Genomic DNA, 16,251 nt, shown 5'->3' with positions numbered 1-16,251 from the left:
ACATTGTGAAACAGCAGGGGTAAACCCATACACTACAGTCCATAAAAACGGGATTGGAATAACCAAAATGCCAAAAGACCAAAGGTAGCAGGATAAGATTGGATGTCGTGTTGCTATTATTCTTCCATCCTATGTTGCATCTTTGTAGATATTCTGTTATACTTTAATTAGGAAGGGGTGACATTACTCATTTAATTGTTGTCCATAATACTACATTTTGTAGCCTTTTTTAAGGGTCTCAGTAAGCAGAACAAGTCCCTCATTAGTTAACAATGGTCGATCTCTGGGTAACAAAACCTCCAGTTTCTCTGCTGCAAATCTTTAAATCTTTTACATAAAGCTGAGTGTGTGTGTGTGTGTGTGTGTGTGTTTGTATATATGTATGTATGTATATATGTATGTGTGTGTGTGTGTGTGTATGTCCACAAAATAAATCCGCACCGTCGCATTTACAATCACAAAATTTTGCACAGACACCTCATTTGATTCAGGGAAAGTCATAGAATATCTTTTGAGGGGAAAATTTTACCCCACGCTTTACAGTTATTTCCCAAAAAACCTGCTTATATTAAAGTCAATGGAGTTGGGAGCTACAGGTCATTAATAGGAGCTCTTGTTGGTTGCTATAGGCAATGAACGACACTCTTAGTATAAGAAGCTTATGTATAATATAATATCATTTAGGTAGAGACAAACACATAGACACACTCAGAGACAGACACACAGAGACACACAGAGACAGAGAGACACAAAGAGAGACACACACAGACACACACAAACACACACAGAGACAGACACACACACACAGAAACACACAGACAAAGACACACACACATAAACACAGACAGAGACACACACACACAGACAGAAACACACAAAAACAGAAATGGGCTGCATGGTCGAATCACCAGAAGAAAGCCATTACTGCGCAAATGCCACAAATTATCTCACCTACAATACACCAAACAGCACAGAGACAAGCCTCCAAAGTTCTGGAACAAGGTAATTTGGAGTGATAAGACCAAAATCGAACTTTTTGGCCACAACCATAAACATTACATTTGGAGAGGTGTCAACAAGGCCTATGATTAAAGGAACACCATTCCCACTGTAAAGCATGGAAGTGGATCGCTGATGATGTGGGGCTGCATGAGCTACAAAGTTGAAGGAAAGATGAATGCAGCACGCTATCAGCAAATACTGGAGGCAAATTTGCACTCATCAGCCTGGAAGCTGCACATGGGATGTACTTGGATATTCCAACATGACAATTATCCAAAACACAATGCCAAGTCAACCTGTCATTGGCTACAGGAGAACAAAGTGAAGGTTCTGGAGTGGTCATTTCAGTCTCTTGACCTCAATTTCATTGAGCCACTCTGGGGAGAATGCAAGTGCTCAGTTCATGGAAGAAAGCCCAGGAATTTACAGGAACTGGAACATTTTTTGCCAAGAAGAATGGTAAGCTTTACCATCTGAGAAAATAAAGAGAATCATCCACAACTACCACAAAATACTTAAAGCTGTCACTGATGTTAGAGGAGGCAATACATGGTATTAAGAACTGGAGTATTTGAACTTTTGGTCAGGGTAATTTGGATGTTTTTGGCTGTCTTTATGATTTAAAAAGAAAAAACACAGTAGTTTGACAATAAATGGCCTCACCCAACCATTAGACGGAAAAAAAAAAGTTTTTGTGTTATGATTCATATTCTCTGTAAAAGCACCAAGAAATCAAAAAATATACTGGGGTATGAAAACTTTTGAGTACAACTGTATGTTGGTCAATTCTAAACTGGATATGCTATGGTTTACACAACATGAAGTAATAAAAACCAAACCACTCCCTCCTCTCCTTTTGGTATGGGAGGCAGAGATGAAGACACTCACTGGAGCGTGTAGAGCGACAAAGGGTAATATGGCCACATGTATGTAGGCAGCAGATCTTTCCTAATATCACATGAGAAACTTATAGAGACAACAGAGAGCACACGAGTCCGGATGGATTCTCTTCTTTTATCAAATGAGCCTGGGATAGTGAAGATAAAGCTCACATCTGAGGTGAAACTGATGGAACCAGGCGAAATGCTCACACAGTGGAAGCCAACAAGGAAGCAATGCAGACTGGGACCTCAGTGGCACCTGTCATTTTAGTGATGCCTGGTACTCCTGATGTTTTTAAATCCCTACAAGAATAACCAATCCAACAGGGAAAAGAGTCTGAGATGCAGGGAGTCATCTGACTGATAAAGGTCTGTTTATAAAGGGTGGCATTTTTTCTTTGCCACGAGCTCTCTACTCAATGACAGCTCATCTACCATGAGTAAGTTTATATGAGTTTGTGCTTGTTGTGTAAACTTCCAGATCTGAGGCATATCCTCAGATTTCATATGAGGCATAGGAAAACTATGGTAATGCTGAAAAACTCATGATGAAGGAGAAATCTAAAAAAAAGGGTAAAAAGAAAGGGGGGTTTCTGAAGTTATAAAAGTTCATATTTTATAAGAGATTTCATTAGGGAGAACTTACAGTATCTGGGAATTGGCAGGTTTGCCACAGTACATAACATCAAGAGAGAAATGGGAAGATGGAAAGGCTGAATGAAAAATTCTAGTTAAAAATCCTGAATGTGGAGGTGGAGACTGGCACATCATGGACCAAATGCTTGCTTTTATTTTTATAATAAATATGATATTTGAAACAGATACTTCTGATGCAGGGAGGAAAAACCTGTTAAGCTGGGTTCACACATAGCGACAGCGACAACGACGTCGCTGTTACGTCACCATTTTCTGTGACCCAACAGCGACCTTGTAAGTCGCTGTTATGATCACTGCTTAGCTGTCAAACACAGCAGACGCAGCAGCGATCATAACGACACGCGTCGCTGTGCTACATGTGCAGAGAGCAGGGAGACGCGCATACTGCTTAGTGCTGGCTCCCTGCACTCCTAGCTACAGTACACATTGGGTTAATTACCCGATGTGTACTGCAGCTACATGTGTGTTACGGTTGCTGCGAGCACTGGAGACTATGTCCAGATTTCTTGCTACTGCACATGTGCGAGCGCTGGAGACTAAGTCCAGATTTCTTGCTACTGCACATGTGCGAGCGCTGGAGACTAAGTCCAGATTTCTTGCTACTGCACATGTGCGAGCGCTGGAGACTAAGTCCAGATTTCTTGCTACTGCACATGTGCGAGCGCTGGAGACTAAGTCCTATCTTGGAGCCATTGCACATGTGCGGGTGACATCATCGCTGACACGAGGTCACATGTCTCTGACACCTTCTATGCCGATTGGTCGCTGGTCATGTGCTTGTGACGCCTTGCTCGGTGATAGGCCAGCATGACGTCACTCTTGTCGTTCTGGCAGCCGATTGGCTCTGGTGTCCTCCATCTTGGATGAGGCACAGAGTCTATATAAGACCCTGACACACGCCGCATGGCGCTCAGTCCTCTTGGTTCATGCATGAGGGTAGACGCCCTGTGCACGTTCCTCTAGGCATTCCTCTGTCTATGCAAGGTGAGCGCTACCGGCAGGGTAGCGTTCTTATACCTTACAGCTTCGGCTGCTGTCCGTATCCTTACCTCTTAGGGGAGCGGACATAGGCAGGTGCCTGAGGCACATGGTCTGGCTGGGCCTTGTGATTCGACTCGTAGGTGGACGTTGCCGCTAGGGTAACGTTCCTTATACTGCGTCTGGCAGTTGTTCGTATCCTCGCACACTAGGGGAGCGAACAGAGGTAGGAGCTTTGTGCGGCTTACGCTGCTGTTCGTCTCTTTTGCACCACTAGAAGAGCGGACCTAGGCAGGTGCCATATCTAGTGGTTCGTGTCCTCGCACACTAGTGGAGCGAACGCAGGTAGGAGCTTTGTGCGGCTTACGCTGCTGTTCGTCTCTTTTGCACCACTAGAAGAGCGGACCTAGGTAGGTGCCATTTCGCACACATTGCCTTTGTCTCTGTGATTGTTAACAGAGATCATTCCACACACCCTCCAAGTGGGGGAGGAATTGCTTTGCTTACTTATTGTATCCTTCTGTGAGTTAACAGAGGTATTGCACTCTGCCATAGTCTGCAGCAGAGTCTTTGCACGGTGGACCCTGACTGTCTGATACTCCTTTGAGTTATTATCAGACAGCCCCCCGTAACAATGTGCAGAGAGCAGGGAGCCGGCACTGGCAGCGTGAGAGCGGCGGACGCTGGTAACGAAAGTAAATATTGGGTAACCAGGGAAAGGTCTTCCCTTGGTTACCCGATGTTTACCCTAGTTACAGCTTACCGCAGCTGCCAGATGCCGGCTCCTGCTCCCTGCTCGCTTCATTTCGTCGCTCTCTCGCTGTCACACACAGCGATGTGTGCGTCACAGCGGGAGAGCGATGACCAGAAAATGTAGCTGGACATTCAGCAACGACCAGCGATCTCACAGCAGGGGCCAGGTCGTTGCTGGATGTCACACACAGCAACAGCGATGGGACGTCGCTGCAACATCACAGAAAATGGTGACGTAGCAGCGACGTCGTTGTCATTGTCGCTGTGTGTGACACCGCCCTTAGTCCATGTAAATGCACAATACTGCTTGCCACACAGATTAGATGCTTTGCACAATCACTTGACCAACAGCTATCTTATCTGACAGGAGTGGTCGTGTGCTCCTGTGTTCTTTTTTAGATAGTGGCAGACTGACACGGATTATCTCCATAAGAACAATGCGATCAAAAGTAAAAGATATACACTCATTATCAACATCTTACCAGACCATACACATCAGTACATTTTTCAAATCTTTCAGTATTGGCATGTTCAGCCAACAGCTATCGGCTATAGAGATCTGTGTCATCTTCATTACAAAGTGTGCATGTCAATGAAAAGTTGCATGCCATCAAAATAAAGGGCAATATGCTCCTTCTTTTTGCTATATTGAATTCTGAAAAAAGTCTCTAAAATACTTAGCACAACCAATTCCTCTCTTTTTACCTCCACAGCCGGTGTCTTGTGTGTTCTTCTGCTCCCCTGGTTTGTGTGATGTAAAGTCCACAATAACTGAGCTCAACATCCAAATGCTGCCCATCAAAGTGATACATCAGAGATTCTGGATAGTTTTTTATTTTTCTTTACCATATTATTGGAGGTATTCACTGCCACATTCTCTGTCTGTGCTCTTCTTCCATCTGCCCCAGGGTGTTTTTAATTAGTACTGGATCCTATCTACCCACATATTTGTAGACTTTAAACATAGGAAAGGCAAGAAATAAGTTAGGGTCACATCAAAGAAGGGCCACCTTGCCGAGGTTGATGGGCTCACATAAACTGGCCAATTTATGAACTAAGTACTTTCATTTTCCTAAGAAAATCCGAAATTCCAGCAACAAAGCCCAGAAAATCAGGTTAAAACTTGAAAAATGTACTAAGGCATATTAAAAAGTCCAAACATGGTTCAGAGCGTGGCCAAGAGGACATGTTTCGAACAAGGTAGTTCTTAGTCTGCTTCTTTTTCCCTGCACAAGTCCTGGATATAGTGGTCTCCCTCAGCTACAGGTGAGCGGATACTAATCTTCCTTTTTTGTGTTTCATTTTCCTAAGTATATTCCATAAATCATTAATGCTTTTAAATTTCATATATTCTATGTTTGCATATACCTTAGCACTTACAAAGTGCTGCTGTATTCTTTTGTACAGAGTGCTGCTGTATTCTTTTGTAAAGAGGGCTGCTGTACTCTTTAGTACAGAGTGTTGCTGTATTCTTTTGTACAGAGTGCTTCTGTATTCTTTTGCACAGAGTGCTCCTGTATTCTTTTGTCCACAGTGCTGCTAATTTTTTTTGTACAGAGTGCTGCTGTACTCTTTAGTACAGAGTGCTGCTGTATTCTTTTATACAGAGGGCTGCTGTACTCTTTAGTACAGAGTGCTGCTGTATTCTTTTGCGCAGAGTGCTGCTGTATTCTTTTGCACAGAGTGCTGCTGTATTCTTTTGTCCACACTGCTGCTGTACTCTTTAGTACATAGTGCTGCTGTATTCTTTTGTACAGAGTGCTGCTGTACTCTTTTGTACAGAGTGCTGCTGTATTCTTTTGTACAGAGTGCTGCTGTATTCTTTTGCACAGAGTGCTCCTGTATTCTTTTGTCCACAGTGCTGCTGATTTTTTTTGTACAGAGTGCTGCTGTACTCTTTAGTACAGAGTGCTGCTGTATTCTTTTATACAGAGGGCTGCTGTACTCTTTAGTACAGAGTGCTGCTGTATTCTTTTGCGCAGAGTGCTGCTGTATTCTTTTGCACAGAGTGCTGCTGTATTCTTTTGTCCACACTGCTGCTGTACTCTTTAGTACATAGTGCTGCTGTATTCTTTTGTACAGAGTGCTGCTGTACTCTTTTGTACAGAGTGCTGCTGTATTCTTTTGCACAGTGTGCTGTTGTATTCTTTTGTACAGAGTGCTGCTGTATTCCTCTGTACAGAGTGCTAATGTATTCTTTTGTACAGAGTGCTACTGTATTCTTTAGCACAGAGTGCTGCTGTATTCTTTTGAACAGAATGCTGATGTATCCTTTTGTACAGAGTGCTGCTGTATTCGTTTGATGTGTTTCTTTTTGTCACTATAGCTGCTATCTATCCACACTTATTTTGTTCTATTTCGATATGCCACATATTTTTTTTTCGTTTTTTTTTATTATAAGCAAGCTCTAATACAGCAATGTAGATGGGAAAATAAAACGTTCAGGATCTTGGAAGAACTGGAAGAATAATTAAAGTTCATAAACAGAAAATCACTTGGTAATACAGCAGTTAACGGAGGTTGAAATACGGAATATACGGTTGTTTTTTTAACTTAAAAAAGGGGTGATTCATATATTTAAAACATTTTTTTCAATTTTGTTTTTAAGTTGCTCTCAAAAACTTGAATCTGCAATCATCTGATTGCTTGTTATATATACTGCAATATCACAGTATCACATTACATCTGATGAATCACAGTCTCCTATGAGACTGTGATTGAGGCTCACCGAAGTACTAATAGGGCAGCGATGATATGACACCTATTTGACACTTTGCAATCATCTTTCTTGGGATTGTCAGAGACTGACAGAGGCATTGAAATGAAATTTGTCACCAGGTTTTGTTTTTTTACCCCATCAGAGAGCTGCATAACGTAGATGCAGAGACTCTGATTCCAGCAATTTGTCACTTACTGGGTTCCTTGATGCTGTTTTAATAAAATCCTTGTTAATTTGCTGAAGATCTACAAGTTTTTTGAATGCTAAATTCTGTATAATCCAGCCCACATCACTGTTTGTCTCCTTTATGTGTACACTGTGCATAGACAGAAAGTTGCCTATCAGTGGTGAGGCGGGAATATACAAAGTTCATGAATATTTAGGATGACATAGCAGTAATGGTATTTAGTGAGTGATAATCTCCTGCTGATAAATCAGGTTGGCTTTCATAGAGGTGCCAGCATGACAGGCACAGGGCTCTGTAGCAGACCACTGGTATTTGTAACAATCTATGGGTGGATAGAACAGCGTACCCCTGGGGCAGGTGCTGTAAATGCCACTGTCACAGATTGACCGCAGTAGATGGACCTCTGCTCCTCTTGCGGTTGATAAAGATAGATGATGGCTGCATAACACAGCCATCATCTGCCAGCAAAGATTCTGGCTCAACTCCTGAGCCCGCATGATAGTCAGAAAGCCAACATGCATGTTCAGCATCAGTAAAAGGTTAACACAGTTCAAGTTTTCTTTCCAGTTTCCATAGATGTTGGCATTCTTACATGGACCTATAATATTTCAGATCCCAGCAACAGTTTTGTCATCAAATTTTGAGCAGTAGAAGCGCAAAAACAAGTTATCAACATTTCTCTTCCAATGTATATCCAAGCAATATCTAATTCCTTCAGGCAGAAAATCTGAGGTCACACCAGGATCTAGCTTGGGTCTTCAGAGATCATCTACCTGGGAGCACTTGTGGTGCGTTACAGGATCCTACTATTGGGTACATAAAAAAGCTGTGGACATCTGCTGGGAACCTGACTGTCTGTATACATGGAACTGCTCTTCAGAGGCATAGCTGGAGGTTCAGTGAAACATCTGAGTGGGCTCATAACCAGGTAACTGTGATCACAAATACAGGTGTATGCCCTAATTGTGGGTACAGCATAGCCTCAATAGATTACAGGGCTGCTCCTGAAAACAAGTCTCTATCCAAAGACACAAAACTGATATTAGTGCCATATGGTGACCAAATAGGGGTAGATAACAGTCCTGAAGAACACCTAAGACATTACAATACAGATAGTAACTAACAGCTGACGTTCTTTCTTATGGAGTCATTCACTTTGCCATTTCGTTCTTTCTAGCCAGCTTACTCCTCCATTTTTCCTCTGCTTTGCTCAGCTAATTGTTTTTTCCTCTGCTGATCCTTCTCTTCCAAATTGCAAAGACGAGCAAGAATTGCTGGGAATTATAGTCCAGGGGATGCAATGTAAAAACACAAATACCTAAAATAACAAACTTAGCAGGTACTCACTCTCCCTGGTCCAAGACTAGCTTCCCCCCACATTGGCATCATTGCTGTAGGGAAAACACTGAGAACCGCAGCAGTGTTGGGGAGCAAGGGAGAGAGAGTACCTGCTAAGTTTTTTATTTTAGGTACTTTAGACGGCTCACTTTTCTGAATGTGGTCAACTCCTTTATTGTCTGCTGTTGTTAATGTCGGCTTGTCCCCAAGTGCAGTAGCCTCTGTGCACAATACTCCCCCTGCAGGGGTTACATTTGTATTCTGTTACACGTCTGCCTCTTTCTAAGTACAGGATTTAATGCTTACATGATTCTATCATTAAATTCAACAAGAACAAAAACATTTCTATTGCACTTTTCTCATACTGGAGTCAAAGTGCAGAAACTTGTGTAAGAGTCAAGAAAAAGCATTAAAAATGATATGTATAAAATATGTATAAACCAAGACATCCTGATCATCAAGTAACAACTAAGTAAGAAATATAATAAAACAACTATTCTGTACTTTGATAATTATTTGCACTTAGTGTAAGAGTCTGATGGATTGGGGGGGTGGAGACTAGAATATATATACAGGAGCAATGCTGGTTATAGCCAAAGGATCCGCTGCTCTCACTGACCAAAGAGAAGAGAACCTGGAGGAGAAGGAAGGTAATGAAATCTATCTATCTATCTATCTATCCCTCTATCTATCCCTCTATTATCTATCTATCTATCTATCTATCCCTCTATCTATCTATTTATCCCTCTATTTATCTATCTATCTATATATCCTTCTATCTCTCTATCTATCTATCCCTCTATATATCCCTCTATCTATCTATCCCTCTATCTATCTATCTATCTATCTATCTATCTATCCCTCTATCTATCTATCTATCTATCTATCTATCTATCCCCCTATCTATCTATCTATCTATCTGTCTATCTATCTATCTATCCCTCTATCCATCCATCCATCTATCTATCTATCCCTCAAAACTATCTATCTATCTATCTATCCCTCTATCTATCTATCTATCTATCTATCTATCTATCCCTCTATCTATTTTTCTATCTATCTATCTATCTATCCCTCTATCTATCTATTTATCACCTATCTCTCTATCTATCTATCTATCTATCTATCTATCTATCTATCTATCTATCTATCCCTCTATCCATCCATCCCTCTATCCATCCATCTACTGTATCCATCCATCTATCTATCTATCTATCTATCTATCTAGCATTTATCTTTCTTATTATCTTTTTATGCTTTATAGAACATGCATATATTATATCAGTAATGTGCTCCTTATGGAATTTCATTTCTTACAGGGATTCTGTCAGCACAATCCACCAATTCCTCCAATCTCAAAATTGTTTATATGGTCACGTTATATCTTTTCATTACTGTCAAAGAGGAATATGTCCATAAAAACAGTTTGGGGAGAGGATTGTGCTGTCGGATTGCATTCGAGGTGTCTCCAGGTAGATAATGACCTGATGGATTTGGACAATATGCAGGGCCGGACTGGGACCAAAAAGCAGCCCTGGCACACAACCCCTATCAGCCCACATAATATAACACCCCTCAGTGAATTTTGATTTTATGTTGTCATGCCCCTAACCTTGTCCCCATCCTGTATAATGTGACCATCCTTGTCTCCATCCTACAGTAATGTGCCCATCCCTGTCCCCATACTATAATAATGTGTCCATCTTTGACCCCATTTTGAAGTAAAGTGTCTATCCTTGCAATGTGTATATTCTTGTCCCCATCCTTCAGTAAGATGTCCATTCTTGTCCGCATCCTGTACTAATGTGGCCATACTGGTTCTCTTCCTGTAGTAATGTGCCCATCCTTGTCCCCATCCTGTAGCAATGAGCCCATAATTGTCCTCACCCTTTAGTAATGTGTCTATCCTTGTCCCCATCCTGTAGTAATGTGTCCCATTGTGTAGTAATGTGCCCATCCTTGTCCCCACCCTATAGTAAAGTGCCCATCCCTGTCCCCATACTATAGTAATGTGCCCATCCCTGTCCCCATAATATAGTAATGTGCCCATCCTTGACCCCATTCTGAAGTAAAGTGTCCATCCTTGCAATGTGCATATCCTTGTCCCCATCCTGCAGTAATATGTCCATTTTTCTCCTCATCCTGTACTAATGTGGCCACACTGGTCCTCTTCCTGTAATAATGTGACCATCCATGTCCCAGTCCTGTAGTAATGTGCCCATCCTTGTCCCCATCCTGTAGCAATGTGCCCATCATTGTCCTCATCCTGTAATAATATGCCCATCCTTGTCCCCATTCTGTAGTAATGTGTCCCATCGTGTAGTAATGTGCCCATCCCTGTCCCCATCCTGTAGCAATATACCCAGCATTGTCCTCATCCTGTAGTATTATGCCCATCCCTGTCCCTATAATATAGTAATGTGCCCATCCTTAACCCCATTCTGAAGTAAAGTGTTCATCCTTGCAATGTCCATATTCGTGTCCCCATCCTGCAGTAATATGTCCATTTTTGTCCTCATCCTGTACTAATGTGGCCATACTGGTCCTCTTCCTGTAGTAATGTGACCATCCATGTCCCAATCCTGTGGCAATGTGTACATCTTTGACCCATCCTGTAGTATTGTGCCTATCCTGGTCCTCATCTTGTAGTAATGTGGCTTTCCTTGTCCCCATCCTTTAGTAATGTGCCCATCATTGTCCCCATCCTGTAGTAATGTTCTCATCCTTGTCCCCATCCTTTAGGGATGTGCCTATCCTTGTCCCAATCCTGTAGTAATGTGCCCATCCTGGTCCGCATCCTTTCGTAATGTGCCCATCCTTGTCCCCATCCTGTAGTAATGTGCCCATCCTGGTCCTCATCTTGTAGTAATGTGGCTATCCTTGTCCCCATCCTTTAGCAATGTGCCCATCATTGTCCCCATCCTGTAGTAATGTCCCCATCCTTATCCCCATCCTGTAGTAATGTTCCCTTCCTTGTCCCCTTGTAGCAATAGTGATGTGACCATACTTGTCCCCTTGTAGTAATAGTAATAGTAATGTGCCCATGCTGATCCTCTTCTTGCAGCAATGTCCCATTTTGTAGTAATTTTCACTAATATGCGGTTCTTCACATATACATTAAAAAAAAAAATATTCTTCTCACCTGTCCTCCATTCCTCACCGTCCTCTTTTCTGCTTCTTGCAGCTTGCAGAGAAGTAGACTCTTTGATGATCACGGCCTGGAGTTAGGGCCCGCTTTATCACCTATATAATGCTCATACAGCAGTCTGTATACATTATATGGTTGATACTGTGACTGCTGGCAGTTTCCCCTATGTAATGTATATACAGCAGCCACAATATCACCTTTATATTGTATATAGACTGCTATATAGACATTATGCAGCTGATACTGTGACTGCTGTATATACATTACAAATATGTTACTGCCAGCAGCCATAGTATTGCCTATATAATGTACATGCAGCAGTTGTAGTTTCACCTATATAATGTATATAGACTGCTATATGTACAGATAATGTGACTGCTGGCAGTATCATCTCTGCAATGTGCATACCACTGTTGCAGCATCAGTTATGTAATGTATATACAGCAGACTGTATAAATTATATAAGATATATTATGGCTGCTGCATGTACGTAAAAAAATTTACATACTGAATCTCACCCAGATGAGGGTGGATTTAGAGCTAAAGTGTCCAGTGTATGGTGGTGAGCGTTGGACACGTAGAAGTCCAGGATTTCCAGGACTGGTAGGGATGTTCTTATGCTGGCATTGTCCAGCATCAGAAAGAAAGAGCCTTGTGGGCACCGTGGTGGCTCTTGTGTGTGCTGCGGCAGCCATGTCCGAGCGAGCATGGACACACACCTAAAAGGCCGTCAGTATTGAAGGACAAAGTGGAGCATCGGTCCTTTAAGGCTCTAGCATAGGGACCTCTGACATAGGCTGCAGTGGTGCGCGCACACAAACAAGGGCTTGCACGGCGCCACAAAGCTCTACACTGCAGTCTTAAAGGGGCAGGTGGCTGGAAGAGCGGGTGCCACGGCTATGGCGGCCCTCTATGCATATATCTATTAATGCCCGCTGTACCAGATTACCAGTCATGTCTCACATGATGAGTGATAATGATATACCTGTAGTAAGTCATTCCACAGCAAAACATGACGTCTTTATCAGCGGTGGATCCAACTTTCCATGGAGTTTTAATTGTAGGACACAACATAGGTAGATTTGTGGCAAATTATCACTGTACCGCCACATAAAATAACAAAATATTAATATTCTAAACATTTTCTAAACTTTACCCAGCGACAATATTCCTGGATGCCGTCAGTCACCAAAAACTATACAGTGTGCCACTCATCCTACTCCAGCCGCCTTCATATTACTATAAATTACTCCATAATGTAAGATGGAGATAAATGTGATTACAGGACCTCTCTGATGTGTTTCATTGTCTCCTCTGTCAGTAATCAGTAATGTGTGTAGAGGTTATTACAATACTTACCAGTCCAAATCTGAAATAAAGGAGTGCTAATAGTGTAATATCAGATGGAAAGGTACGGTATATAGGAATATACACTCACCGAATTTGGTTGTGAAAGTCACAACCACTAGTGCGCATGAGATACTGGTGTCTGCTGCAGCCCCACGTGGATGAGCATTCAAAATGGAGTAGAGAAGGGGTGAACGCCGCGCATCAGCCAAAATGAAGATGTGGAGATGTTGATGATAATGAACTATCTTTTTATTCCATAGGTCTACTCGTTTCGAGGTGAAAACCTCTTCCTCAGGACCAGTACATCAACAGAAGTGAAACATAGATCAAAATGACAGATATATATACATCTGGTACGAGAGAACCACCTACTGCAAGAAAAAAATCAGCGGGCCTCTATCTACATGACTTAGCAAATTCTTAGTAGTATTCTTAAGTATTCTTAGTTTCACCTCGAAACGAGTAGACCTATGGAATAAAAAGATAGTTCGTTATCATCAACATTTCCACATCTTCATTTTGGCTGATGCGCGGCGTTAACCCCTTCTCTACTCCATTTTGAATACTTCCCAGTCGTCATCCTCTGCCGTTTCCAGCGCTGCTCCAGTCTACTCCACCATCATGTGACCGCAGTTCTGTCCTCCTGCCAGATCACTCAGCGTCTTCTGTGTGCAGCAGAGGTCACTTTTTCAATCTTAAGGGTGCTTTACATGCTGCGACATCGCTAACGATATATCGTCGGGGGTCACGTCATTAGTGACGTACATCCGGCGCAGTTAGCGACATCACAGCGTGTGACACCAAGAAGCAACGATCAACGATGGCAAAAACGTCAAAAATCGTTGATCGTTGACACGTCGCTACTTTTTGTAATATCGCTGATGGTGCATGCCGCTGGTTGTGCGTGGTTCCTGCGGCAGCACACATCGCTGTGTGTGACACCGCAGAAATGATGAATATCTCCTTACCTGCGTCCACCGGCAATGAGGAAGGAAGGAGGTGGGCGGCATGTTCCGGCTGCTCATCTCCACCCCTTCTCTGCTATTGGGCGGCCGCTTAGTGACGTCGCTGTGACGCCGAACGAACCGCCTCCTTAGAAAGGAGGCAGATCGCCGGCCAGAGCGACGTCGCTAGGCAGGTAAGTAGTGTGACGGGTGTTAGCGATGTTGTGTGCCACGGGCACAGATTTGCCCGTGACACACAACCGACGGGGGCGGGTACGCACGCTAGCGATCTCGCTGTGTGTAATGCCCCCTTTAGTCTATGAGACTCAGAACAAGACAAGGAAAGCTGGAAACAGCAAAAGACGGAGACTGATAAGAATTGTAATACACTCTACACACATTACTGATTGCTGACAAAGGGGGCAGTAAAATGAAAAAATAAAAATGCTGCAGTGATCCTTTAATAAAATGTCAAAACTTCCACTGCACAGACACGATGTTTACATTACAGTCTGTATTATTATTATTATTATTATTTTTCCTGTAGGTAAATCATGGGGTTCCTTATATTTGGTAATCAGACCATCGAAATACCTCCAGACAACAACGACTGGTAAGTTTATATTCCTAATTCTTCCTTTTTCCTGAGATATCAGTGCAGCCTCCATTCTCATCTATATCCGAACCTCTGCCTCAATTACATCAATATTCATAGGGATAAATCAGCTCCACCTGCAGCGCCATTATTCCTACCAGAATGATGGAAACTCAGGATAACCCATCATACCCCTCTACACGTCAGTGTCGTCCATCAGGCGTCAGTGGTGTCTGTGGAGCAGAGGATTCGGCTCTGTATTGTGGCTCCTGTATAATAACACAGATGTGACCGGAGCCGGACATAGACTTTCTCACTGCATTCATATACTGGGGAGCAGTGGCATATCTAGAGTTTGATGAGTCCCGGTGCAAAGTTTGGACCTGGCCCCCCCCCCCCACGTACACCGACACTCGGGCTACGGGATAATGACGCTGACACTTGGCTCTTACCCCCAGCACCCAGGTTTCCCATGATCTGAAATCCCTCTAGCAGCACCCAGCTTTCCTATGTTCTGATATCCATCTTATCCTCCGCACCCAGCTTCCCCACGCTTTGCTATACATCTTTCCCTCAGCACCCAGCTTTACCATATCAGAGCATGAGAAAGCTGGGTGCTGAGAGAAGATGTATAGCAGAGCATGGGAAAGCTGGGTGCTGAGAGAAGATGTATAGCAGAGCATGGGAAATCTGGGTGCTGAGAGAAGATGTATGACAGCATGGGAAAGCTGGGTGCTGAGAGAAGATGTATGACAGAGCATGAGAAAGCTGGGTGCTGAGAGAAGATGTATGACAGAGCATGGGAAAGCTGGGTGCTGAGAGAAGATGTATGACAGAGCATGGGAAAGCTGGGTGCTGAGAGAAGATATATGACAGAGCATGAGTAAGCTGGGTGCTGAAAGAAGATGTATGACAAAGCATGGGAAAGCTGGGTGCTGAGAGAAGATGTATGACAGAGCATGAGAAAGCTGGGTGCTGAGAGAAGATGTATGACAGAGCATGGGAAAGCTGGGTGCTGAGAGAAGATGTATGACAGATAGTGATGAGCGAGTACTTAGCTCAGGTGCTCGAGGCTCGGACCGAGCATCCCAAGATACTCGTGTACTCGGCCCGAGCACCGAGCCCAATGTTATCCTATGGGAGACCCGAGTATTTTTATGAAATGACCCCCGGCAGCATGTAGAAACCCTAAAAATGTCACAAAAGTCTCAGAAGAGTGCTCAAATGACATGGCAACAGCATGGGGAAGACCCCTTGAAGCATTTATCACTCAAAAGTCACAGCTGTGAACAATTTTGTCCGCGTTTTACGCCATTTTTAAGGACTCACCAGAAAACCTTCAAAAATGACACCAAAATGAATTTTCATGGCGGAAATGTTAAGGGCACATACCCAATAGTGAGATAGAGCTGGTGTATGTTACTTTTGGAGATTACATGAAAGATTTTACGTGAAAACATTGTGTGTGGCATTCCGATGTCCCTGAGAAGAGACGTACATGAAGGCCTCTTGAGTCTAATGTGCCCATTTTGAGGAAGTGAGTCTTTGTAGTATTTTCCTTTGCCAGGGCAGTCCAAAATTGTGAGGTTCACCAATGCCCCTGCATACAGACGTGCATGAGGGCCTGTAAACCTGAAGTGCCCATTATAAGGAAGTGGGTCTATTGTAGTATAGCCCTTAGGCAGGACAGCCAAAAATT

At 43.0% G+C, this 16,251-nt stretch overlaps 1 protein-coding gene across 1 annotated transcript in view; it reads left to right on the top strand.

Moving 5' to 3' along the window:
- The window catches only part of LOC142255735 (uncharacterized), a 115,931-nt gene that overhangs the window by 75,808 nt on the left and 23,872 nt on the right, over nt 1–16,251 (top strand). Inside the window, 2 exon segments of the mRNA XM_075327191.1 lie at nt 9,835–9,987; nt 14,507–14,570. Coding sequence (XP_075183306.1) covers nt 9,835–9,987; nt 14,507–14,570 — 217 coding nt within the window.

Source organism: Anomaloglossus baeobatrachus, chromosome 11 (assembly GCF_048569485.1).
Source record: "Anomaloglossus baeobatrachus isolate aAnoBae1 chromosome 11, aAnoBae1.hap1, whole genome shotgun sequence".
NCBI lineage: Eukaryota > Metazoa > Chordata > Amphibia > Anura > Aromobatidae > Anomaloglossus > Anomaloglossus baeobatrachus.
The sequence above is the reverse complement of the archived record's forward strand: the minus strand, read 5'-3'. Positions and strand labels throughout refer to the sequence as shown.